Source organism: Bubalus kerabau, chromosome 10, assembly GCF_029407905.1.
Source record: "Bubalus kerabau isolate K-KA32 ecotype Philippines breed swamp buffalo chromosome 10, PCC_UOA_SB_1v2, whole genome shotgun sequence".
In the NCBI taxonomy this organism is placed as follows: Eukaryota; Metazoa; Chordata; class Mammalia; order Artiodactyla; family Bovidae; genus Bubalus; species Bubalus kerabau.
Window position 1 is genome coordinate 47,077,785 of NC_073633.1, and position 26,475 is coordinate 47,104,259.

Sequence of the window (26,475 nt, forward strand, 5' to 3'; positions counted from 1 at the left end):
ATTAACAGAAATTAATGATATAGAAAAGACAGCAACAAACAGCAGCAAATCAAAAGCTGATACTTTGAAAAAAAGATTCTAACGAAAACAGATCTAAAAAGAAAGAGGGGAAAAAAAAAACAGAAAGAAAGAGGGAAGGAGGGAGAAAGGTAGAAAATGAGAGACAGAAAACACAAGTGAAACTATTGGGAACAGAAGTAAAACAATGTAATTAGAAATACAGTTTAGATTTGGAAATCACAAGTAAAATCTATGCGTGAACAAACTCACACCAGTAAATTTGAAAATGTATATGATGCAGATATTTTTCTAAAAAATTTACGCAAGAGAAATTAGAAAAATGTATCTGCTGCTGCTGCTGCTAAGTCGCTTCAGTCATGTCCAACTCTGTGCAACCCATAGACGGCAGCCCACCAGGCTCGCCCGTCCCTGGGATACTCCAGGCAAGAACACTGGAGTGGGTTGCCATTTCCTTCTCCAATGCATGAAAGTGAAAAGTGAAAGTGAAGTTGTTCAGTCATGTCTGACCCTCAGCGACCCCATGGACTTCAGCCTTCCAGGCTCCTCCATCCATGGGATTTTCCAGGCAAGAGTACTGGAGTGGGGTGCCATTGCCTTCTCCAAAAAATGTATCAATAACTATCAATAACTAAACTATCTTTTAATAACTAAAACTATCAAACTATATCAACATCTATTAAGGAATCTGGGCAATTAAAAGACTTGCAGGTGGTAAGATGGATGGTCTTATAAGTTTTCCAAACCTTAAAAAATAACTATTTATTATGTACTTTTTCAAGATAATAATAAGGAAGACCAACTCAGTATGTTTCATAAAAGTAGCATAGACTACCCAAATCAGATTAGGTAAGTACAAGAAAAAAGAAGGCTTAGATCATTCTCAGTTATGATTACAGAAAAAAAAATCCTAAATAAACTTAAGTAAATCAAATTTAGCATGTTCTTGTGATAACAATGTTTGCTCATGAGGCATCATCTCAAAGATGCAAGGATGATTCAGCATCACCAAAGCCATGCACCTCATACCCAACAGGAAATATACTATCAGGAGAAATAGTAGCATTTCAATGGATACAGAAAACCATTTACTAATATTTACTATCTATTCATGAAAATACTCTTAGCAACAAGAAATAGAAGGAAACTTCATTAACCTCATCCTCATAAAGAGTATTTAACAAACTAAGAGCAAATAGTATGCTTAATAAAGAATATTTTAGTAATAGTCTCACCAGTCTTGGAACGTATATATCTCTATCACTCTTTGTCAGTAAAAATAAGGAACACTGACTTCATTTGAAAACAATTTTATAGTAACAGAAATTCAAGAAATACTATGGGCATAGTATTATAAGTTTTGATACAGACTAGAAAGCTTTTTCCTTTTTTTTAAATTGAAGGATAAGCGCTTTACAATGCCGTGTTGGTTTCTGCCATACATCAACATAAATCAGCCATAGGTATACAGATGTCCCCTCCTTCTTGAACCTCCCTCCCACCTGCCGCCTAGTTGCTCTAGGTGGTCACAGAGCACCAGGCTGAGCTCCCTGCACTATACGTTATGCATTAGGCTATGCATGAGCTATTTTACACATGGTAATGTATATATTTCAATCAGACTAGCAAGGTTTTGAATACAAGATCAACTCCTCAAAACTGCTAGCATTCCCATATGTCAGTAACAACTAAGTAGAAAATATAATAGAAGAAAATACATCCTGTTCACTATAGCAATGCAATACATAACGTATTTAAAATGAATTTAACAAAAGATGGAAAACATCTTTATAAGAAAATATGAAATAATACTTAAGGACAAGAAAGAAGAAATGGAAGAACATAACCTCCATAAAGAAACAGATTTTTATCAGTTTTGGTCACCATTGTATCTTCAACACCTAGTACAATAATATTCTCCCAGCACATTAGATATACAATAGAAATTTGTTTAAAGAAAAAATGCACAAATAGAGAACACAATTTTTAACAGCTAAAAAAAAAAAAAAACTGAAAATGATTTAAATGTTTTCCAATGGAAGAATGAATAAATACAGTGTAATCTAATAACACGATGTCAGAAATACATTATTAAAGGGATGAGGAGGAAGGAATTGACACAGAGAGTGGTGTCAGTTCTATGGTGTCAGTTCTAAAGCTTGAAACCATGCAAAATAGTAGAGTTAACCAAAAAGCTCATTTGGGTTTTTCCAAAATATGTTACGGAAAACCTGAACAAATTTTTTGGCCAACCCAATACATATTTAACTTATGGCTAAGTACATACGCAGCAATAGAATAAAATCATACATAGGTAGGGTTAACATAAAATTCAAGAGAATCTAAACTCTTCAATAGGAAAAACAGGGTGCAAAAATTAAACAAGGGATTTCATTTTTTTTTATTTTTAAACTTTACATAATTGTATTAGTTTTGCCAAATATCGAAATGAATCTGCCACAGGTATACATGTGTTCCCCATCCTGAACCCTCCTCCCTCCTCCCTCCCCATTCCATCCCTCTGGGTCATCCCAGTGCACCAGCCCCAAGCATCCAGTATCATGCATCGAACCTGGACTGGCAACTCATTTCATACATGATATTTTACATGTTTCAATGCCATTCTCCCAAATCTTCCCACCCTCTCCCTCTCCCACAGAGTCCATAAGACTGTTCTATACATCAGTGTCTCTTTTGCTGTCTCATTACAGGGTTATTGTTACCATCTTTCTAAATTCCATATATATGCGTTAGTATACTGTATTGGTGTTTTTCTTTCTGGCTTACTTCACTCTGTATAATAGGCTCCAGTTTCATCCACCTCATTAGAACTGATTCAAATGTATTCTTTTTAATGGCTGAGTAATACTCCATTGTGTATATGTACCACAGCTTTCTTATCCATTCATCTGCTGATGGACATCTAGGTTGCTTCCATGTCCTGGCTATTATAAACAGTGCTGCGATGAACATTGGGGTACACATGTCTCTTGCCCTTCTGGTTTCCTCAGTGTGTATGCCCAGCAGTGGGACTGCTGGATCATAAGGCGGTTCTATTTCCAGTTTTTTAAGGAATCTCCACACTGTTCTCCATAGTGGCTGTACTAGTTTGCATTCCCACCAACAGTGTAAGAGGGTTCCCTTTTCTCCACACCCTCTCCAGCATTTATTACTTGTAGACTTTTGGATCACAGCCATTCTGACTGGTGTGAAATGGTACCTCATAGTGGTTTTGATTTGCATTTCTCTGATAATGAGTGATGTTGAGCATCTTTTCATGTGTTTGTTAGCCATCTGTATGTCTTCTTTGGAGAAATGTCTATTTAGTTCTTTGGCCCATTTTTTGATTGGGTCATTTATTTTTCTGGAGTTGAGCTGTAGGAGTTGCACATATGGACACCTTATCTTTGACAAAGGAGGCAAGAATATACAATGGATTAAAGACAATCTCTTTAACAAGTGGTGCTGGGAAATCTGGTCAACCACTTGTAAAAGAATGAAACTAGAACACTTTCTAACACCATACACAAAAATAAACTCAAAATGGATTAAAGATCTAAACATAAGACCAGAAACTATAAAACTCCTAGAGGAGAACATAGGCAAAACACTCTCTGACATACATCACAGCAGGATCCTCTATGACCCACCTCCCAGAATATTGGAAATAAAAGCAAAAATAAACAAATGGGACCTAATTAACCTTAAAAGCTTCTGCACATCAAAGGAAACTATTAGCAAGGTGAAAAGACAGCCTTCAGAATGGGAGAAGATAATAGCAAATGAAGCAACTGACAAACAACTAATCTCGGGATTTCATTTTTATCAGTAATTGTCTTCTTAAATATTCACACATATGATTGCCATATTTAAAATATTTAAGAATAAGAAATATGTCCCTTGTTTGTCTAAAAACTATCTCTGTGTGTACTCCTTCATGTCAGTGTTTCTAAAAGAATTAGCAAATTGGAGAGCTTGTGTGAAAAGATTTTTCAGATAGAAGCTCTAGGTTAAAATTCGATCTATGACTTTACTCAGTTCAGAACCTGCACGGATTGTACTTCAGCAGGTTGAGTGTAAAGCCACATCAAATGTGTTAAGGATATCAGATTTTGTTTCAGTAGGACATTACTCAATCTCTAGTGATTCCTTGGCCAGCTATCCTAGATTTTCACAATGTCACAACCAACTCTTTTTATCCTATCAGCCACAGCCAGCTTGTGCTGTAATTTAACATAAAATTTCCATTCGTGCCACCCTCCCTGCTGAGGACTCAATGTGTTTTCCACGTGTAGCTTTCCAAAGAGATAATTTTTAAAAATACACAACTCTGTCTCTGCAGCTTGAAAACTCAGTTTTTTCCTTTTTATTTTTTGTTGAAATATAACTGACACACAATTTAATATTAGCTTCAGGTGTTCAACATAGTGATTCAGCATTTATATACTTTAGGAATTGATCATGATAAGTCTAGTAACCATCTGTCATTATGACAGTATTATTGACTATATTCCCTATGCTGTATATTACATCCCTGTGACTTGTTTATTTTACAACTAGAAGTTTGTATCTCTTAATTCCCTTTACCTATTTTTCTCAACCTTCAGCCCCCTTCCCTCTGGCAACCACTCATTTGCTGTGAGTCTGTTGTTCATGAGTCCATTTCTGTTTTGTCTGTTTTTTCCACATATAAGAGAAATCATATAATATTTTTCTTTCTCTGACTTATTTTACTTAGAAAAATACTATGTTGTCATAAATGGCAACATTTCATTATTTTATGGCTGAGTAATACAATCTATTGATATACCACATCATTTCTACCCATTCATCTATCAGATACTTAGGTTACCTCCATATCTTGGCTACTACAAATAATGCTGAAATAAACACTGAGGTGCATATAGCTTTCTGAAATAATGTTTTTGTTTTCTTTAGATAAATACCCCAAATTGAAGTTGCTGGATTGTATGATAGTTCTAGTTTTAATTTTTTGAGGACCATACTGTTTTCCATAGTGGCTATACCAATTTATAAATCCCACTAACAGTGCACAGTGAGTGAAGTGAAGTCGCTCAGTCGTGTCCGATTCTTTGCGACCCCATGGACTGTAGCCTGCCAAGCTCCTCTGTCCATGGGATTTTCCAGGCAATAGTACTGGTGTGGATTGCCATTTATTCTCACCAGTTTTGTTATTTGTTGTCTTCTTTGATGATAACCAATTCTCCCAGATATGAAGTGATATCTCATTATGGTTTTGATTTGCATTTCCCTGATGATTAGTGATGCTCAGCATCTTTTCATGTGCCTGTTGGTCATCTGCGTGCCTTCCTTGGAAAAATTTCTATTTAGAGCGTCTGTCCATTTTTAATCAAATTGTTTAGTTTTTGATACTGTGTCATGTGAGTTCTTTATATATTTTGAACATTAATCCCTTATTAAATATATCATTTGCAAATATGTTCTGCCATTCAGTAGGCTGCCTTTTTGCTTTGTTAATAGCATTCTTTATTTGTGCAAAACTTTTTGGTTTAATGTCATCTCATATGTCTGTTTTTGTTTTTGTTTCCCTTGTCTGAGAAGACAAATCCAAGAAGGAAAGAATGTGTTAAGACCAATGTCCAAGAGCATGCAACCTATGTTTTCTTCTAGGAGTCATGATTTCAGGTCTTACTTCAGTCTGTAAATTCAAGTTTTAACATAATTATTAAAAATCCATAAAGTTGGATGTCTTGAACTATTTCATATTTGCTACAAAAATTATTAGAAAATGACAAAGCTTTTTTTCTTCTGGATAAAATAGAACTGCTGGTTTTTAGGCTCTTCATTAACTCTTTTTTTGATATTAAATCTTATAAATATAATTAATAGTTTTCTCCTAAAAATTAAAATTTATCTTGAACTAACTTGTATATGTTATAAAGAAAGCTCACATTCTCTCTTTAAGGACATCTTTCACTCTACCTCTTTTACAAGGGTGCACTTGGAAGGTGCAAATGAATTAATTCAATCTTTACTGAGAAGCAAACTCTTAAATCAATAAATTTTTTCATAGGCTAAAGCATTATTAGGAATGAAAGCCTTCTTCCTTGCCTAGATAGAGGAAACTGTCATTCCAAATCAGTTTCCTTCATTCCTACCCATCACCCTCCTAAAATCTTGGTCCTACATTTAATTCACCTTTGCAGTTTCATCAATAAGAGCCTGATCAATTAATGAGCAAGGGTCCTTACCCTAAAGGGTCCTGGACTCATTTAAAGTGCCTAATGGAAATTAGTACTTGCAAGTTTGTTTTTTAAAATGGACAGCAGTTTAAAAAAAAATCCACCCTACCCACCCCACTTCCCTCAAAATTAATTAGTAGCTTCCCTAGCCCACCAGTGGACCTAAAGTAAAGAAACTTGTCCATGGCATTTATATGGTAACTTAAAGGTAGGGAGTCCATATCTAAAAGAGAAATACCCTAACGTCAGTAGACCACCTCACTAGCTCTCCTACTGCCTGTGTCAAATTCTGACACCAGGTTGACAGGTGGCTTATATGTCTGACTTTCTCTGCTCTTCAACTAGATGCAGAGATCACAGCTGCTTTTATGCATTTGCAGATGCAGATGTTAAAAACAAAAGAAAACTAATAGTATCTCTTATGATATTGCCATAGAATGATGAATGATATAACTTGATCCATCTTCCTTAGGAGAGAACCTAAAAGAAATACTTCACTCTGGGGTTCTGGCCACCTACAGGCAACACATTAAGTATATTGCTGTCATTTATAGTTGTTAAAATGAGTTGAATTATGGTAGAAATTACTCCATACATAAACACCATTGCCTTACTTTCATTCCTCACCCTACCCCTCCAAAACTATTATACATTGGTAGGGAGGTTTTGTTTAGGAGAGATTTTGAGATGAGTTCAACATGCTTCCAAGAGGTTACTAGAAGCAACTGCCAAGGGACTGCCAAGATCCCAAAGGTATTCACTACACATAATCTGCATTTCAGTTGAACAGTTATTGAGCATTGACTATTTATCAGGTATTTTGTCAGCCCTTGAGATAGTGGGATGAGATGAATAAAATGCTGACACTAGCCTCAGAGATGTCTAATCCAAGGATGTCTACTAAGGAGATGGGCAGTTCCAAGACAAATAATAAAAACCATAAGAGGATGCTAAGAGAACTCTGGGCTTCCCTGCTGGCTTAGCACTAAACAAATCTGCCTGCCAATGCAGAAGAGGTGGGTTTGATCCCTGATCCAGGTAGATCCCATGGAGAAAGAAATGGCAACCCACTCCAGTATACTTGCCCAGGAAATCTCATTGACAGAGGAGCCTGGTGGGCTACAGTCCATGGGGCCACAAAGAGTTGGACACAACTTAATGACTAAACAACAACAAGAGAACCAAGTGCCTCCCAGCCCCAGAAAGGGCACCTAAATTTAGCTGAAACAATCACAGAAAATTTTCTGGAAGAATTCACACCACAGTAAGTCATGAGGAATAAAGGAGAATTTGAAGCAGGTGGTTGAGATGGGTAAAGGCATATGAAGCAACACAACTGAATATTCAGAGAAGCGAAGACACACAGACTAACAGGAAGCATCCGGGGCAAATGTGGAACTTTATCCTCAAGGCAGTGGAGTCCTTGGAAGCATTTTAAACAAGAAAGTGAACTGATCATACACATGCTCCTTGAAAACCACTAGGGCAGCAGTGTGGAAAATGCATCAGAGGAGGGCCTTGGGAGAAGCAGGAAGAGAATTACGGAGCCAGAAATCTACAAAATGTATCAGATGTCCATGACATCAGGAAACATGTCAGACTAATTTTGCAGCAAGTTCTACTTGGCTGACAAGACGGAAATATTTCAAATGTTGCTGGAACATCGTTATAACTATTCTCTGTGAAATAACAGTAAAATAATAAGGACATAACAACTCATGACCTTTTTATGTCTTTGATCCTCACAACCATCCTGTATGGTCAACTTTATCCCCCTTTTTAGAGTTAAGCCAACAAAATCAGAAAAATTAAGTAAATTGTGGTCTCTTGGAAAATATTCCAGTAAAGTTACTATAGAATCCTCTCAGTTGCTTTATTATTTTAGTATTCCATATATTAAAGTTTAAAACATTACTCAGAAAAAATATACTAGAAAGAAATTGGCCACTGTAGTGCTGATCCAGGCCACTGGAGTTATTCTCAAAGCTAATACAACTTCTCAGAAAGAAATACTAACACTAAATTATGCTAAAAGTATTTTTGGCTCTTACTAAATGATGCATATAGAAAGACTAGTTTAAAATAGTCCCAGATTTAAGAGAAGAGAGGAAAGATACCTCTGGCATCACCCTTGCTTAAATCGCCTAATTAGTCATGCAAAATGCAACCTATATGCAATGGATGAGTTAACATTGCTATCACAACCTTCACTTTTCCATTATCTGACTTTTATGAGTTGAAATTTGCAGTCTTAAAGGTTGATCCACTCTAGGATTTTTGCATTTAATTAAACACAGCAATAGAGAAAAATCACATTTTTCAAAACAAGTGTTCTTCACCTTAAATCTAGCAATAAAAAAAGATGAGTCATCAGGATTCTCAAAGGAAAACTCTCAACTTGCCTTGCTACTATACTATTACTTTCTTTTTATAGCCAATATGGGATCTGCCAGAAACACGTGGATATAACATCTATAGAAGACAATTACTGTACTTGTTTTCAAACTTGCCTATATGTTATTCTGTAGCGTGCAAAATCAGATACCCTAGCTAGAATTTATCAATTAAGCCTTTAATAGATATAACTTTACTTTTCACTATTATTACAACATGTCAAAGTAATCTCTTTTTTCAAAATCCCAAGAACACAATATTCTCTACAAGTCTAGCTAGATATTTTCAAATCCTGTGAAGTACCCTAGACACCAATATCAAAACCCAAAGAAACAAAAGCATCTTTCTTCCTAAAACTGAGTGGGGAAAGAGATCCTTGGAGTCTGTTAGAAAGACTAAAAATTGCATGTATTATAACGGCAACTCATGGAAGCATTTAAATATTAATATATGATATATGCTTTTTGGCAGTTATTAAACCATCCACTGAATTCCAATGTGAATACTGTAGCCTTAATTTTAAAGGAGTTGACATTCAGATAAAAGTTTAAATTTCTAAACAGAGATCTGCCATTATTCAGTCAACAAATCTTCGTAAGGTATCTTCTAAAACCAGCATTATCCTAGGCCCCATCTTTTAACGAAGGTAACCTTAGGGCCCATGAAACAGAAATTTTTGCACTTCACTCGTATCTGTGTTTTTTGTTTTTTTGTTTTTTCAAAGAATCTCCTTAGCCCCACAAGATGCTCATTTTGATAATTCGTCCTTTTTCTCACACATGGACCCTTAAAATTTCCCCTTCACTTCTCTCATAAGGCTACTCTGGTTACAGAGAAATGAGGTACCCATGTTCCGCACAGTAGGCAGTAATCAGCTGGTTACCTGCGCTTCATGGAGTGACACTGTGGAGCTACAGTCACCACATCTCAGCATCTGCTCTCCTCCAGGAAGATTCACAGAGATTAGCAGTCTCACAGAGGATGAGTCATTCTTAAGAGTCAGATGAGAGACTGATAAATAAATTAGCATGCCAATTAAAAGCATTATGAAAATAAGCCTTCAAACTCTACTTGAAATCCCTTTTTCTAGATTCCATATATATGTGTTAATATACAATATTTGCTTTTCTCTGATTTACTTCATGTTATTATACAGGAGAAGCTAACACAATTATGTAAAGCAATTATGAGTTGAGTTTGGGCTTCCCAGGTGGTGCTGCTGCTGCTGCTGCTAAGTTGCTTCAGTCGTGTTTGATTGTGTGTGACCCCATAGACGGCAGCCCATCCCTGGGATTCTTCAGGCAAGAACACTGGAGTGGGTTGCCATTTCCTTCTCCAATGCATGAAAGTGAAAAGTGAAAGTGAAGTCGCTCAGTCATGTCCAACTCTTAGCGACCCCATGGACTGCAGCCCACCAGGCTCCTCCATCCATGGGATTTTCCAGGCAAGAGTACTGGAGTGGGGTGCCATTGCCTTCTCTGCCCAGGTGGTGCTAGTGCTAAAGAATCTGCCTGCAAAGCAGGAGACACAGGAGACATGGGTTCTATCCCTGGGGTGGGAAGATCCCCTCGAGGAAGGCATGGCAACCCACTCCAGTATTCTTGCCTGAGGGATCCCATGGACTGAGAAGCCTGGCGAGCTACAGTCCAAAGGGTCACAAAGAGTAGGACACAACTGAGAGACTAAGCACACACACAGCATATACATAAGTAGTGTCCGATTCTTTGCAACTCCATAGAATGTAGCTCATCAGGCTCCTCTATCCATGGGATTTCCCAGGCAAGCATACTGCAGCAGATCACCATTTCCTTCACCAGGGGATCTTCCCAGACCAGGGATCAAACCCACATCTGTTATGTCTCCCGCCTTAGCAGGCAGCTTCTTTACCACCTGAGCCATGAGGGAAGCCTAAAGTTATCATCCTCCAATTAAAAATAAATTTTTAAGAAAGAAAGAAATCCCTCAACCAATGAATTCTACCCTACAGGCAAACATACTTAAAAAATCAAATTAAAATCAGAAGCTGATTTAGCAAATAAGAAATCTGGTCCAAAAGAGGTGAGGATTAAAGACGACGTGGACTTGAGAAAGAAAAGGTACTGAGAAGGAAACTCAGAGAGCAAGCCACTGCTATCTATGAAGGCTTGAGAAAAAGGATTTTCAAGAAGATAGAGATTAGTATTGGCAGGCACTGTGACAGGTAAAGTATAAGCAAACAAACCAAAAATAAAAATACAAAGTCTTTGGGGTTTGTCGTTTAGAAAGAAATTCGTAACAGACTCAGTGGGACAGTACAGCTGGAACCAGATTATAATGGGCTGCAGAGAAAGGTCCTTATAATAACAAGAGATGAATTATGCGACATCCTTTGAAAACCCTGGTAGTGAGGAAAATAATAACAAAGGGAGGGACAGGGTCTACGAGGGTCTCTCTGGATGAAGCACTCAGCCATATCTATACTTTAAAGTGTGGTAAACAGAGAATACAGAGAACAGTTGAACAAGAACCAGCACTGATGAAATCAAGACCACCAAGGAGATATTATTAATTTGTCTTAGATATAAGAAGAGATATCTCAAGCTTTAAAGGAAAGTAGGTGGTAGAACAGAGACAGATACATTGGCATGGTTGGAGATATAATTCAACAAGGGGTACACCTGTCTCGACAAGCACATTTTTTTTTCCTGTATGGAAAAGAAAGTATCTCCAGAGAAAAAGGGCAATAGTAGTGAGTGGGTATTTTGAAGAGGGTGATCGATGTTTAGGAAAAGTGATCTGGAGACATAGAAGAGGAGCTGATTAAGGGCAGTATTGAGGTGGCAAGTCACAGTGGAGCCCATCAGCTTGGTGTCAGTTCCCTCGACTCTGATTTTATCCAGCATCTTTCAGCACCTAAAATACAGGAGTGAAAAAGGCTTGATCCAAGTCAGGGTTAACAGAATGGATCTGGTTAAGAGAGGAAACACAGGGAAACTCTGATATTAAGAATGCTCATAACAAAATGGTTGAAGTAATATATAACAAGCTTGTGGTAATATTTAGAAGAAATGAAGCCATGAGTGGACAGTGCACTAAGGAGAAAATTGAGGGATGCATAACTAGGGAACTTGAGAAAAACTGTCATAGTGTGTGTTTCCTGGAAGCAGAACCTCAGACAAAGGTTTGAGAAAGTCTAAGGAACCAGAATAAGGATCAGAGAGATTTAAACAGGAAAGGGAAGTCAATATAAGCATATGTTATCAAGTTAGTCATGGATACATGTAACTAGTGTTTGATCTCTCATTTGGTCTTCTGAGAACTGTGAAATGTGTCCATAACTGTTCACCTGGGGTACAAAAGAATAAAGTATTGGGACTTCCTTGGCAGTCAAGTGGTTAAGACTCTGTGCTTCCACAGTAGGGGGCAAAGGCTTGATCCCTGGTCAATGACCTAAGATCAGGCATGCTGTGTATCACAGCCAATTTTTTTAATTAATTTTAAAAAATAATATTTTCCAAGCACTTTCAGACATCATTGGTGAAGGTGATTCCATTGGCATTAACTGCATCACATTTCCAATTTGCACATATGTGACTGCCAAATTTTCCTGAAGCATCCCATGCCACAGCATCAGAGAAGTCTCAAGAAAGGAAGCAGGACATATGATGAAATGTTGGCAGGTTGTACCTTCAGAAATTTTGCCAAATCCTGAGGAGGAGCCAAGATGGCGGAGGAATAGGACAGGGAGAACACTTTCTCCCCCACAAATTCATCAAAAGAGCATTTAAACGTCGAGTAAATTCCACAAAACAACTTCTGAATTCCGGCAAGGACATCAGGCACCCAGAAAAGCAACCCAACTCTTCGAAAGGAGGTAGGAAAAAATATAAAAGACAAAAAAAGAGACAAAAGAGGGAGGGACGGCATTCCGTCCCGGGAAGGGACTCTTAAAAAGAGAGAAGTTTCCAAACACCAGGAAGCCTTCTCACTGCCAAATCTGTGCCGAGCTTTGGAAGCACAGAGGGCAACATAAAAGGGAGAAAAAAAAATAAACAAACAATTAAAAATCGCAGATTGTGAGCCCTACGGTAACTCCCCCAGTGGAGAAGCAGCGCAGACGCCTGCACACGGCATTAGCAAGCGGGGGCTGGGCAGGGAAGTGCGGCACAGGCTGTGTCCCTTAGAGTAAGAATCGGGCCTGAATGTCCTGAGCGCTATCTGAGCGAAATAATTAGGGCTAGCAAACCAGACTGTGGGATATCTACCACGCGAAAAGCCAACCCTAACCTAAGACACCACCAGGCCCGCGCACAGAACAAAGGACTGAACAGAGATAGCCGGTTGCAGACCTTCCCCCTCCGGTGACAGGCAGCCAGAGCCCTAAGGGGGCAATCGCAGCCCAAGAGAGACACTATCTATAAAACTGTAAGCAGGCTTCTTTGCTAACTAAAACTTCTTGGGGGTCTGGACGGTCAACATCTGCCTGAGAAGGTGCGCCGGTTTTACACCCAGATAACCGAGTGGCGGGGAGGCGATAAGTCGCAGCATTGGCGCCCGCCAAACACATCACCTGAGCTGCTCGGATCTGGGAAGAGCACAAAACGCAGGCCCAACCGAGTCTGCGCCTCTGAGGACTACCCCAGTGCCTGAACCTGAGCGGCTTGGACCTGGGAGCTCAGCCCAGGGCCGGCCTCTGATTGTTCCCGGCGGAACAACCTAGAGTCCGAGCAGTGTGGGCAGGGAGGCTACACGCGCCGTGAGCAGGGGCAGACCCAGTGTGGCTGAGGCACTGCGAGCGCACACCAGTGTTATCTGTTTGCAGCATCCCTCCCTCCCTCCCCACAGCGCGGCTGAACAAGTGAGCCTAAATAAAATTAAAAAAATAGTGTCCTCCACCGTCCCCTTTGTGTCAGGGTGGGAACCAGACACTGAAGAGACCAGCAAACAGAAGAAGCTATAACAGAGGGAAACGCCTTGGAAGCTACAGGCCATAGATTAAAACCCTGTGGTTACTACGGACTACATAGGAAGGGGCCTATAGATCTTGAGAAATATAAGTCAGACCAAGGAACTAGCCAAAAATGAACTGAACCCACAATACTCACAACAAAACCAGAGAAAGACCTAGATATATTTTTACTATTTTTACGATCAATCTTTCTTTCTTTTTTCTTTTTTTTTTAAATTTTTTTAAACAAATTTTAAGTCCTCTATTGTCCTTTAATTTTCACTTTTATAACTATTACTTTGCAAAAAAAAAGACCCTATTTTTTTTTTCTCTTCTTCAGCAAACTTCATATATATATTTTATAATTTTTTGATCATGTTTTGTTTTGTTTTGTTTTTCTTCTTTTCTTTAACATTGTATTTTTGAAATTCCAAACTCTACTCTAGATTTTTAATTTTAGCCTTTTGGTATATGTTATCAATTTTGTACCTATAGTTTTTTTCATAATTTCTGTGATTTTTTTTTCCTCTGTTTCTTTCTCTTCTTCTTTTGTATAACATCGTATATCTGAAATTCCAAACTCTACTCAAGATTTTTAATTTATGCTTTTTGGTATTTGATATCAATTTTGTACCTGTATTTTCTTTATAATTTTTGTGACTTTGTTTTTGTTGATTTGTTTGTTTTCTCTCTTTATTTTTCTTCTTCTTTTTTTTAACATTGTATTTTTGAAATTCCAAACTCTACTCTAGATTTTTAACTTTTGCTTTTTGGTATTAGTTACCAATTTTGTACCTGTAGTTTCTTTATAATTTTCGCGACCTTGTTTGTTTTTCTTTGTTCGTTTTTTTCTCTCTTTCTTTTCCTTCTTCTTTTCTTTATCATCGTATTTTTGAAATTCCAAACTCTACTCTAGATTTTTAAGTTTAGCCTTTTGGTATATGTTATCAATTTTGTACATATAGTGGGTTTTTTTTTATAATTTCTGTGACTTTTTTTTCTTTTTTTTCCTTCTGTTTCTTCCTCTTCTTCTTTTATATAACATCATATATCTGCAATTCCAAACTCTACTCAAGATTTTTAATTTATGCTTTTTGGTATTTGATATCAATTTTGTACCTGTATTTTCTTTATAATTTTTGTGACATTGTTTTTGTTGGTTTGTTTGTTTTCTCTCTTTATTTTTCTTCTTCTTCTTCTTCTTTTTTTAACATTGTATTTTCGGAATTCCAAACTCTACTCAAGATTTTTAATTTTTGCTTTTTGGTATTAGTTATCAATTTTGTACCTGTAGTTTCTTTATAATTTTCACAACCTTGTTTGTTTTTCTTAGTTCGTTTTTTCTCTCTTTCTTTTCCTTCTTCTTTTCATTAACATCGCATTTTTGAAATTCCAAACTCTACTCTAGATTTTTAATTTTTGATTTTATGTATTATTTACCAATTTTGTACCTTTAAGAACCCAATCTTCAGGACCCATTTTTCACTAGGGAACGAGATTACTTGCTTGATTGCTCTCTCTCCCTTTGGACTCTCCGTTTTCTCCACCAGGTCACCTGTATCTCCTCCCTAACCCCTCTCTACTCTACCCAACTCTGTGAATTTCTGTGTGTTCCAGACGGTGGAGAACACTTAGGGAACTGATTACTGGCTGGATCTGTCTCCCTCCTTTTCATTTCCCCCTTTTATCCTTCTGGCCACCTCTATCTCCTGCCTCCTTCTTCTCTTCTCTGTATAACTCCATGAACATCTCTGAGTGGTCCAGTTGTGGAGTGCACATAAGGAAGTGGCTACTGGCTAGCCCACTCTCTCCACTATTGATTCCACCTCATCTCATTTGGGTCACCTCTAACTCCCTCCTCCCACTTCTCTTCTCCATGTAACGCTGTGAACCTCTCTGAGTGACCCTCACAGTAGAGAAACTTTTCATCTTTAATGTAGATGTTTTATCAATGGTGCTGTATAGAAGGAGAAGTTTTGAAACTACTGTAAAAATAAGACCGATAACTGGAAGTAGGAGGCTTAAGTCCAAACCCTGACTCCAGGGAACTTCTGACTCCAAGGAACATTAATTGACAGGAGCTCATCAAATGCCTCCATACTGACACTGAAACCAAGCACCACACAAGGGCCAACAAGTTCCAGGGCAAGACATACCAAGCAAATTCTCCAGCAACAAAGGAACACAGCCCTGAGCTTCAAGATACAGGCTGCCCAAAGTCACCCCAAAACCATAGACATCTCACAACTCATTACTGGACATTTCATTACACTCCAGAGAGAAGAAATACAGCTCCATCCACCAGAACATCGACACAAGCTTCCCTAATCAGGAAACCTTGACAAGCCACCTGTACAAACCCACACACAGTGAGGAAATGCCACAATAAAGAGAACTCCACAAACTGCCAGAATACAGAAAGGACACCCCAAACTCAGCAATTTAAACAAGATGAAGAGACAGAGGAATAGCCAGCAGATAAAGGAACAGGATAAATGCCCACCAAACCAAACAAGAGAGGAAGAGATAGGGAATCTACCTGATAAAGAATTCCGAATAATGATAGTGAAATTGATCCAAAATCTTGATATTAAAATGGAATCACAGATAAATAGCCTGGAGGCAAGGATTGAAAAGATGCAAGAAAGGTTTAACAAGGACTTAGAAGAAATAAAAAAGAGTCAATATATAATGAATAATGCAATAAGTGAAATTAAAAACACTCTGGAGGAAACAAATAGTAGAATAACAGAGGCAGAAGACAGGATTAGTGAATTAGAAGATAGAATGGTAGAAATAAATGAATCAGAGAGGATAAAAGAAAAACGAATTAAAAGAAATGAGGACAATCTCAGAGACCTCCAGGACAATATTAAACGCTACAACATTCGAATCATAGGGGTCCCAGAAGAAGAAGACAAAAAGAAAGACCATGAGAAAATACTTGAGGAGATAATAGTTGAAAACTTCCCTAAAATGGGGAAGGAAATAATCACCCAAGTCCAAGAAACCCAGAGAGTCCCAAACAGGATAAACCCAAGGCGAAACACCCCAAGACACATATTAATCAAATTAACAAAGATCAAACACAAAGAACAAATATTAAAAGCAGCAAGGGAAAAACAACAAATAACACACAAGGGAATACCCATAAGGATAACAGCTGATCTTTCAATAGAAACTCTTCAAGCCAGGAGGGAATGGCAAGACATACTAAAAACGATGAAAGAAAATAACCTACAGCCCAGATTATTGTACCCAGCAAGGATCTCATTCAAGTATGAAGGAGAAATCAAAAGCTTTTCAGACAAGCAAAAGCTGAGAGAATTCTGCACCACCAAACCAACTCTCCAACAAATACTAAAGGATATTCTCTAGACAGGAAACACAAAAACGGTGTATAAATCCGAACCCAAAACAATAAAGTAAATGGCAAAGGGATCATACTTTTCAGTAATTACCTTAAACGTAAATGGGTTGAATGCCCCAACCAAAAGACAAAGACTGGCTGAATGGATACAAAAACAAGACCCCTACATATGTTGTCTACAAGAGACCCACCTCAAAACAGGGGACACATACAGACTGAAAGTGAAGGGCTGGAAAAAGATTTTCCATGCAAATAGGGACCAAAAGAAAGCAGGAATAGCAATACTCATATCAGATAAAATAGACTTTAAAACAAAGTGTGAAAAGAGACAAAGATGGTCACTACATAATGATCAAATGATCAATCCAAGAAGAAGATATAACAATTATAAATATATATGCACCCAACACGGGAACACCGCAGTATGTAAGACAAATGCTAACAAGTATGAAAGGAGAAATTAACAATAACACAATAATAGTGGGAGACTTTAATACCCAACTCACACCTATGGATAGATCAACTAAACAGAAAATTAACAAGGAAACACAAACTTTAAATGATACAATAGACCAGTTAGACCTAATTGATATATATAGGACATTTCATCCCAAAACAATGAATTTCACCTTTTTCTCAAGCGCACGTGGAACCTTCTCCAGAATAGATCACATCCTGGGCCATAAAGCTAGCCTTGGTAAATTCAAAAAAATAGAAATCATTCCAAGCATCTTTTCTGACCACAATGCAGTAAGATTAGATCTCAATTACAAGAGAAAAACTATTAAAAATTCCAACATATGGAGGCTGAACAACACGCTGCTGAATAACCAACAAATCACAGAAGAAATCAAAAAAGAAATCAAAATTTGCATAGAAACGAATGAAAATGAAAATACAACAACCCAAAACCTGTGGGACACGGTAAAAGCAGTCCTAAGGGGAAAGTTCATAGCAATACAGGCACACCTCAATAAACAAGAAAAAAGTCAAATAAATAACCTAACTGTACACCTAAAGCAACTAGAAAAGGAAGAAATGAAGAACCCCAGGGTTAGTAGAAGGAAAGAAATCTTAAAACTTAGAGCAGAAATAAATGCAAAAGAAACAAAAGAGATCATAGCAAAAATCAACAAAACCAAAAGCTGGTTCTTTGAAAGGATAAATAAAATTGACAAACCATTAGCCAGACTCATCAAGAAACAAAGGGAGAAAAATCAAATCAATAAAATTAGAAATGAAAATGGAGAGATCACAACAGACAACACAGAAATACAAAGGATCATAAGAGACTACTATCAACAATTATATGCCAATAAAATGGACAACGTGGAAGAAATGGACAAATTCTTAGAAAAGTACAACTTTCCAAAACTCGATCAGGAAGAAATAGAAAATCTTAACAGACTCATCACAAGCACGGAAATTGAAACTGTAATCAAAAATCTTCCAGCAAACAAAAGCCCAGGTCCAGACGGCTTCACAGCTGAATTCTACCAAAAATTTAGAGAAGAGCTAACACCTATCCTGCTCAAACTCTTCCAGAAAATTGCAGAGGATGGTAAACTTCCAAACTCATTCTATGAGGCCACCATCACCCTAATACCAAAACCTGACAAAGATCCCACAAAAAAACAAAACAACAGGCCAATATCACTGATGAACATAGATGCAAAAATCCTTAACCAAATTCTAGCAATCAGAATCCAACAACACATTAAAAAGATCATACACCATGACCAAGTGGGCTTTATCCCAGGGATGCAAGGATTCTTCAATATCCGCAAATCAATCAATGTAATACACCACATTAACAAATTGAAAAATAAAAACCATATGATTATCTCAATAGATGCAGAGAAAGCCTTTGACAAAATTCAACATCCATTTATGATCAAAACTCTCCAGAAAGCAGGAATAGAAGGAACATACCTCAACATAATCAAAGCTATATATGACAAACCCACAGCAAACATTATCCTCAATGGTGAAAAATTGAAAGCATTTCCTCTAAAGTCAGGAACAAGACAAGGGTGCCCACTTTCACCATTACTATTCAACATAGTTTTGGAAGTTTTGGCCACAGCAATCAGAGCAGAAAAAGAAATAAAAGGAATCCAAATTGGAAAAGAAGAAGTAAAGCTCTCACTGTTTGCAGATGACATGATCCTCTACATAGAAAACCCTAAAGACTCCACCAGAAAATTACTAGAACTAATCAATGACTATAGTAAAGTTGCAGGATATAAAATCAACACCCAGAAATCCCTTGCATTCCTATACACTAATAATGAGAAAACAGAAAGAGAAATTAAGGAAACAATTCCATTCACCATTGCAACGGAAAGAATAAAATACTTAGGAATATATCTACCTAAAGAAACTAAAGACCTATATATAGAAAACTATAAAACACTGGTGAAAGAAATCAAAGAGGACACTAACAGATGGAGAAATATACCATGTTCATGGATTGGAAGAATCAATATAGTGAAAATGAGTATACTACCCAAAGCAATCTATAGATTCAATGCAATCCCTATCAAGCTACCAACAGCATTCTTCACAGAGCTAGAACAAATAATTTCACAATTTGTATAGAAATACAAAAAACCTCGAATAGCCAAAGCGAGCTTGAGAAAGAAGAATGGAACTGGAGGAATCAACCTACCTGACTTCAGGCTCTACTACAAAGCCACAGTTATCAAGACAGTATGGTACTGGCACAAAGACAGAAATATAGATCAATGGAACAAAATAGAAAGCCCAGAGATAAATCCACGCACATATGGACACCTTATCTTTGACAAAGGAGGCAAGAATATACAATAAATTAAAGACAATCTCTTTAACAAGTGGTGCTGGGAAATCTGGTCAACCACTTGTAAAAGAATGAAACTAGAACACTTTCTAACACCATACACAAAAATAAACTCAAAATGGATTAAAGATCTAAACGTAAGACCAGAAACTATAAAACTCCTAGAGGAGAACATAGGCAAAACACTCTCTGACATACATCACAGCAGGATCCTCTATGACCCACCTCCCAGAATATTGGAAATAAAAGCAAAAATAAACAAATGGGACCTAATTAACCTTAAAAGCTTCTGCACATCAAAGGAAACTATTAGCAAGGTGAAAAGACAGTCTTCAGAATGGGAGAGGATAATAGCAAATGAAGCAACTGACAAACAACTAATCTCGAGAATATACAAGCAACTCCTACAGCTCAACTCCAGAAAAATAAATGACCCAATCAAAAAATGGGCCAAAGAACTAAATAGACATTTCTCCAAAGAAGACATCCAGATGGCTAACAAACACATGAAAAGATGCTCAACATCACTCATTATCAGAGAAATGCAAATCAAAACCACTATGAGGTACCATTTCACACCAGTCAGAATGGCTGCGATCCAAAAGTCTACAAGTAATAAATGCTGGAGAGGGTGTGGGGAAAAGGGAACCCTCTTCCACTGTTGGTGGGAATGCAAACTAGTACAGCCACTATGGAGAACAGTGTGGAGATTCCTTAAAAAACTGGAAATAGAACTGCCTTATGATCCAGCAATCCCACTGCTGGGCATACACACTGAGGAAACCAGAAGGGAAAGAGACACGTGTACCCCAATGTTCATCGCAGCACTGTTTATAATAGCCAGGACATGGAAGCAACCTAGATGTCCATCAGCAGATGAATGGATAAGAAAGCTGTGGTACATATACACAATGGAGTATTACTCAGCCATTGAAAAGAATGCATTTGAATCAGTTCTAATGAGGTGGATGAAACTGGAGCCTATTATACAGAGTGAAGTAAGCCAGAAAGAAAAACACCAATACAGTATACTAAGGCATATATATGGAATTTAGAAAGATGGTAGCAATAACCCTGTGTACAAGACAGCAAAAGAGACACTGATGTATAGAACAGTCTTATGGACTCTGTGGGAGAGGGAGAGGGTGGGAAGATTTGGGAGAATGGCATTGAAACATGTAAAATATCATGTATGAAACGAGTTGCCAGTCCAGGTTTGATGCACGATACTGGATGCTTGGGGCTAGTGCACTGGGACGACCCAGAGGGATGGTATGGGGAGGGAGGAGGGTTTAGGATGGGGAACACATGTATACCTGTGGCAGATTCATTTTGATATTTGGCAAAACTAATACAGTTATGTAAAGTTTAAAAATAAAATAAAATTTTAAAAAAAGACTATATTACAATAAAAAATAAGACTATATTACAATAAAAACTTTGATGCATATAAAAAAAAATAAAAAGAAATTTTGCCAAATCCTAACCAATATCTTACTATAGCCGTGACTAGAGAGGTGAGTGTGAATGTTTATAAAGTGGTACAAGACCTAAGATCAAGTGTAAAGTAAGGAAGCAAGAGAGCTTGAAGAATGAAGGTTAGTGACTCCAGATGTCTACATCAACATTTACTACCTTAGCGCTAGAATTATCTAGAGATTCATAAACATCTGGATGTAGCCTTGAGAGTAAATTACTAGAATTGAGGTAATCTGGAATTCTGAGATGGTAAAGGTCCGTCTAGTCAAGGCTATGGTTTTTCCAGTGGTTATGTATGGTTGTGAGAGTTGGACTGTGAAGAAAGCTGAGCACTGAAGAATTGATGCTTTTGAACTGTGGTGTTGGAGAAGACTCTTGAGAGTCCCTTGGACTGCAAGGAGATCCAACCAGTCCATTCTGAAGGAGATCAGCCCTGGGATTTCTTTGGAAGGAATGATGCTAAAGCTGAAACTCCAGTACTTTGGCCACCTCATGCGAAGAGTTGACTCATTGGAAAAGACTCTGATGCTGGGAGGGATTGGGGGCAGGAGGAGAAGGGGAAGACAGAGGATGAGATGGCTGGATGGCATCACTGACTCGATGGACATGACTCTGAGTGAACTCCAGGAGTTGGTGATGGACAGGGAGGCCTGGCGTGCTGCGGTTCATGGGGTCACAAAGAGTCGGACACGACTGAGCGACTGAACTGAACTGAACTGAACTGACAGGTAGATTGTAAACAAATGCCCCCAAATCTCTAATTTATAACAATAATGCTACATTTCTTATTCAGATGACATATGCATCTCAAATCCGAAAAAGCTCTGTTCTATTACACTGTGATCCATGCTGACCAAGCCACCTCCATCTGGAACATTACCAGTCTTTATGACAGGAGGAAAAGAGCAAGGTAGATCTTGACTTAACTATCAACGTTTCTCCTCAGAAACCACACTCCTTAATTCTTTTCACACTTTCCTGGCCAAATCAAGCCATATGTCTGTGCCTCAGTTCCACAGATCAGTGATGTACAATTCTTCCCCAGTGAGGATCACCAGCAGGATCGGCACCAAATATGAGTGAATGGTAATATAATTGATCATCGAGGCTATGTTGTGGCATGACTCATATGACCATGTGCTGATGTAAGGGTTGAGGTCTAAAAGAACAATCTCTTCCATGAAAGATGGTCAGAAAGTAGCAACAATAAGGATCTCTAGAAGGTGATCCAGCCAAAGAAGAAATCAGTCATGGAGCTCTTAGAGAATGTTCTGGAATCCGTGGTATGAGAAAGCATGGTGAAAAAGAGCACAGGCCTGAAGGTTTTTCTGGAAAGCACTATTCTTTGGGGACAGTTGACTTTTAATTAAGGTGAAAAAGAGGTTCTGTGAAGTGACTGAGAATGCAATGAGAACTATCTACAAGCATTTTTTGGGGGGAGAGGATCTTTTGTTAGAGCTCAATGTTTATCTGAATGATAGCCTTTACCTCCATTATATCAACTACTTCCTATATCCAAATGGCTCTCAAATCTTTGCCTTAAGCACAGACCCCCTCCCCTAATATCAGATCCAGAGATAGTCAGCTTCTGCATGTCTTCAAAATGAATAAAACTAAACTCATTGTCTACTCTTTTTTTTTTAAACTTTACAAAATTGTATTAGTTTTGCCAAATATCGAAATGAATCCGCCACAGGTATACATGTGTTCCCCATCCTAAACCCTCCTCCCTCCCCATACCATCCCTCTGGGTCGTCCCAGTGCACTAGCCCCAAGCATCCAGTATCGTGCATCAAACCTGGACTGGCAACTCGTTTCATACATGATATTTTACATGTTTCAATGCCATTCTCCCAAATCTTCCCACCCTCTCCCTCTCCCACAGAGTCCATAAGACTGTTCTATACATCAGTGTCTCTTTTGCTGTCTCGTACACAGGGTTATTGTTACCATCTTTCTAAATTCCATATATATGCATTAGTATACTGTATTGGTGTTTTTCTTTCTGGCTTACTTCACTCTGTATAATAGGCTCCAGTTTCATCCACCTCATTAGAACTGATTCAAATGCATTCTTTTTAATGGCTGAGTAATACTCCATTGTGTATATGTACCATAGTTTTCTTATCCATTCATCTGCTGATGGACATCTAGGTTGCTTCCATGTCCTGGCTATTATAAACAGTGCTGCGATGAACATTGGGGTACACGTGTCTCTTTCCCTTCTGGTTTCCTCAGTGTGTATGCCCAGCAGTGGGATTGCTTTAGTTTCCTCCTCCCACGGTCCCTAAGTAAATGGCACCATCAACCAAGGTAATTGACAAACCTAGGAATGTATATATAGGGACGATATTAGTTGTGTTACATACTTTTTATACATTATTTCAGGCAATAGTTAATATATCATGGAGTTTCTGGTCAAATAGATAGACACTAGACCAGGTCTGTAATATATCTTAACTTGTATAATACACAAGAAATTGAGAACTGGCTGGCAAAAGGATGACATCAACAACTACAACAAAGAGAAGAAAAACGTAGTTCGCTTGGGTAATTTCCAAATCTAAGTCAGTTCATAGAGACCCCTGATTGATGAAGAATCCTTCAATGCTACTAAAATTATGGTCCTCTGTTTAGAGATGGAAGCTTATGGAAACCAAATGATCAATGAAGTTTTGCCTCAAGTGGATCTGATATTTGGCCCAACAGGTCTTTAGATCCCACTTGCAGGATATGTGCTTACTACTCCTGCAATGATAGTCACTAACTGGTTAGGAGTCTTCATCCCAAAGTCTGGGTGTGTGTGTGAGTGTGTGTTCACATGCACATGTGTGGGAGGGTGAGTGTAGGGGTGGAATATAGGGAGTTTCTGCCAAGGGCCACACCCATGCTCACCATCCTATCTCTTGTTGACTCATTGGAAAAGACCCTGATACTGGGAAATACTGAGGGCAGAAGGAGAAGTGTGCATCACAGGAAGAGATGTTCAGATAGCATCACCAACTCAATTGGTGCGAGTCTGAGCAAATTCCGGGAGATAGTGAAGGACAGGGAAGCCCTGGCATGCTGCAGTCCATGGAGTCGCAAAGAGTTGGATATGACTTAACAATTGAACAACATCCACAACATCCTATCTCCTGTCACTTTGGATTTTCCATTTCATGGAATTAGGAAGAAAATGGAGTGGTCATGCTGACAAAGATCACTGGCCTTGACTGCCAAGATGAGCTGATGTGTCCGCTAAACAATGGGGCAGAAAGCCGCACACCTGGAACCCAGGGCATCTCAAGTGCTTCATTACCCAGTGATTATAGTAACCAGTTAATTGCAGCAACCACAGCTGAGTAAGGACAAAACAACCAAGGACTCAGACTCCTGGAGAAAAGAGCCTAGATCATGGTACCAGACAAGCAATTCAGATCAGCCAAGGGTTGATAGAGAGTAAGGGAAACCAAGAATATCAGGTGAAGAAATTAAAAAATATTTAATAAACAAGGCATCAGGATCAGCTGCAGAATTTGGGACTATAATTTGTTTTCCTTTCCTTCTTGCCTCAGAGAATATAGCTAGCTACCACTCTGAAATACTGTAACTTGTACCTGCCCCCAGGGAGAAAGTAAGGCCATAGTGTTGCCAGAATACTAGAGGTCCCATGTTGTGCCAGGGGAAGAAGAGAGATCATGAAATGATGTGAGTGGTCCAAGGGGAGGATTGCATCAGATTTCTTGTACATCCATTTCAGACACTCTTGGCCTTCTCTGCCCATCATTTCAGCTGCTGCCACAGCAAGCCCACTCCATAGGGGCTCTTACTGACCTCACACTGGTGCACCTCACAGCAAGCACATCACCACAGGCCTGAGCTAAGTGCCTTTCTTGCCCCTCTGCCCTTTGATACTGACTCAGGACCAAGGGAAATAGAAGCCAGTGGAGAAGTGAGCCCCATTTGAACTCAGGAATCAGAATTGGAGGCAAAAATCTATGTTCAAGTGATTTATGAAAGGAAAGCTCTCAGGACAAGGCGAGTGAGGAAATCAGATCAAGATAGGAGAAGGGGCCAATCAAAGATTTGACCTCAGAAGATGACTAGCTTCTGTCTGAATATGCGGGCCACTCTGCAACATGAATTGAGGCAGAGAGAAAGTCCTTTGAACTTCCTGTCAGTCAGCCAACGGCTGTGGGCTCAGGAGACATAACTCTATGCTACAGTGACTTTCTGGCCACTGGCCACTGCAGAGCAGACAGCAGCAATGAGCCAGCACAGCAGCTAAAGATGGATGACCAGGCCCAGTAAAGAGCATCTGGTGGGGCACCAACAGTGCCCTTTCTGTCCTTTCCATCCTCCAATGGAAAGTCCTGAGAAGCTGTTCATACAGTTGTTCAGGGAACAGCCCTGAACATCAAGCAATCATTTACATTTCATAGCAGCTAGTTCTATGCCACAGCCTTGCCCTGGCTCTTCCTTCTTGTTCTCACTTCTCTTATCTTTCATTCCTGCTTCCTGGGATTGTAATCTCTAGTAACACATAAATCCACTGCCTCAGCCTAGCTTTCTGGGGAACCTAAACTAAGACCACCATGAAAGGAAGAACCAAGCAACATGGGACCTGAGTGGATATGCACTGGCTTAAGATGGGACAGCCAAGGAGGGGAGAGGGATATGGGAGGGAGGGGGAAGAAAAGTCCTGAATTGACTGAGAGCCCTGTACAGGGAGAAGTGTCATCTGTGCCACTGGAGGTCCGAGGAATGTGGCAGGACTGTTCCACACATGAGCAGTATTTTGCTGAGACGTCTATATACAGAATCCCATACCCAACACAACTTAAGGCAAGCAAAACTCAGCTAGTCCAAGATTTTGGAGGGTAGAAATCTCTTAAAATATACAACATTTTAAAATTTATCTTTCAACCAAAATTTGTGACTACATAGTCCATAAAGTTTCATGACTTTATAATTACAAGTCAAAAATGCTTATATGTTGATAGGTGACTGTGAAAGGATTGTTTTACTTCCTGAATGCTTTATCCTCAGAGGACTACAAAGCTTCCCTGCAGGAGAGTAGAGACCTCAAGTTACGTGGGAAAGCTAGGAGTTTAAATCAGTTCTCACAGAGAGTGTAAATTCCTATATGTTTACTACATGGGCCTTTGAGAAGGTCCTAGCTGTTGAAGTGTGAACAACTTTCAAAGAGCACAGAGAAAAAAAATTTTCTTAAAGGCCCATTTGAATTGCTTTGCTAGCA

The 26,475-nt window shown here is 38.6% G+C and overlaps 1 protein-coding gene across 42 annotated transcripts in view; it reads right to left on the reverse strand.

Annotated features, from left to right (window-relative positions):
• Positions 1 to 26,475, reverse strand: part of LOC129621292 (uncharacterized) — a 694,734-nt gene that overhangs the window by 346,431 nt on the left and 321,828 nt on the right. For 39 of the 42 annotated variants that reach the window (XR_008699202.1, XR_008699198.1, XR_008699210.1 and 36 more), the window contains one exon: positions 9,520 to 9,627. The exons of 2 other annotated variants lie outside the window; for them this stretch is intronic. Coding sequence is in view for 14 of the 40 variants with exons in the window: in XM_055537548.1 (XP_055393523.1) it covers positions 9,520 to 9,627 (108 nt within the window). In the remaining 26 variants the exon portion in view is untranslated. Of the gene's footprint in view, positions 1 to 9,519; positions 9,648 to 26,475 lie in introns of all 42 variants that reach the window. One more of the 42 variants, XM_055537544.1, reaches the window with a different exon arrangement.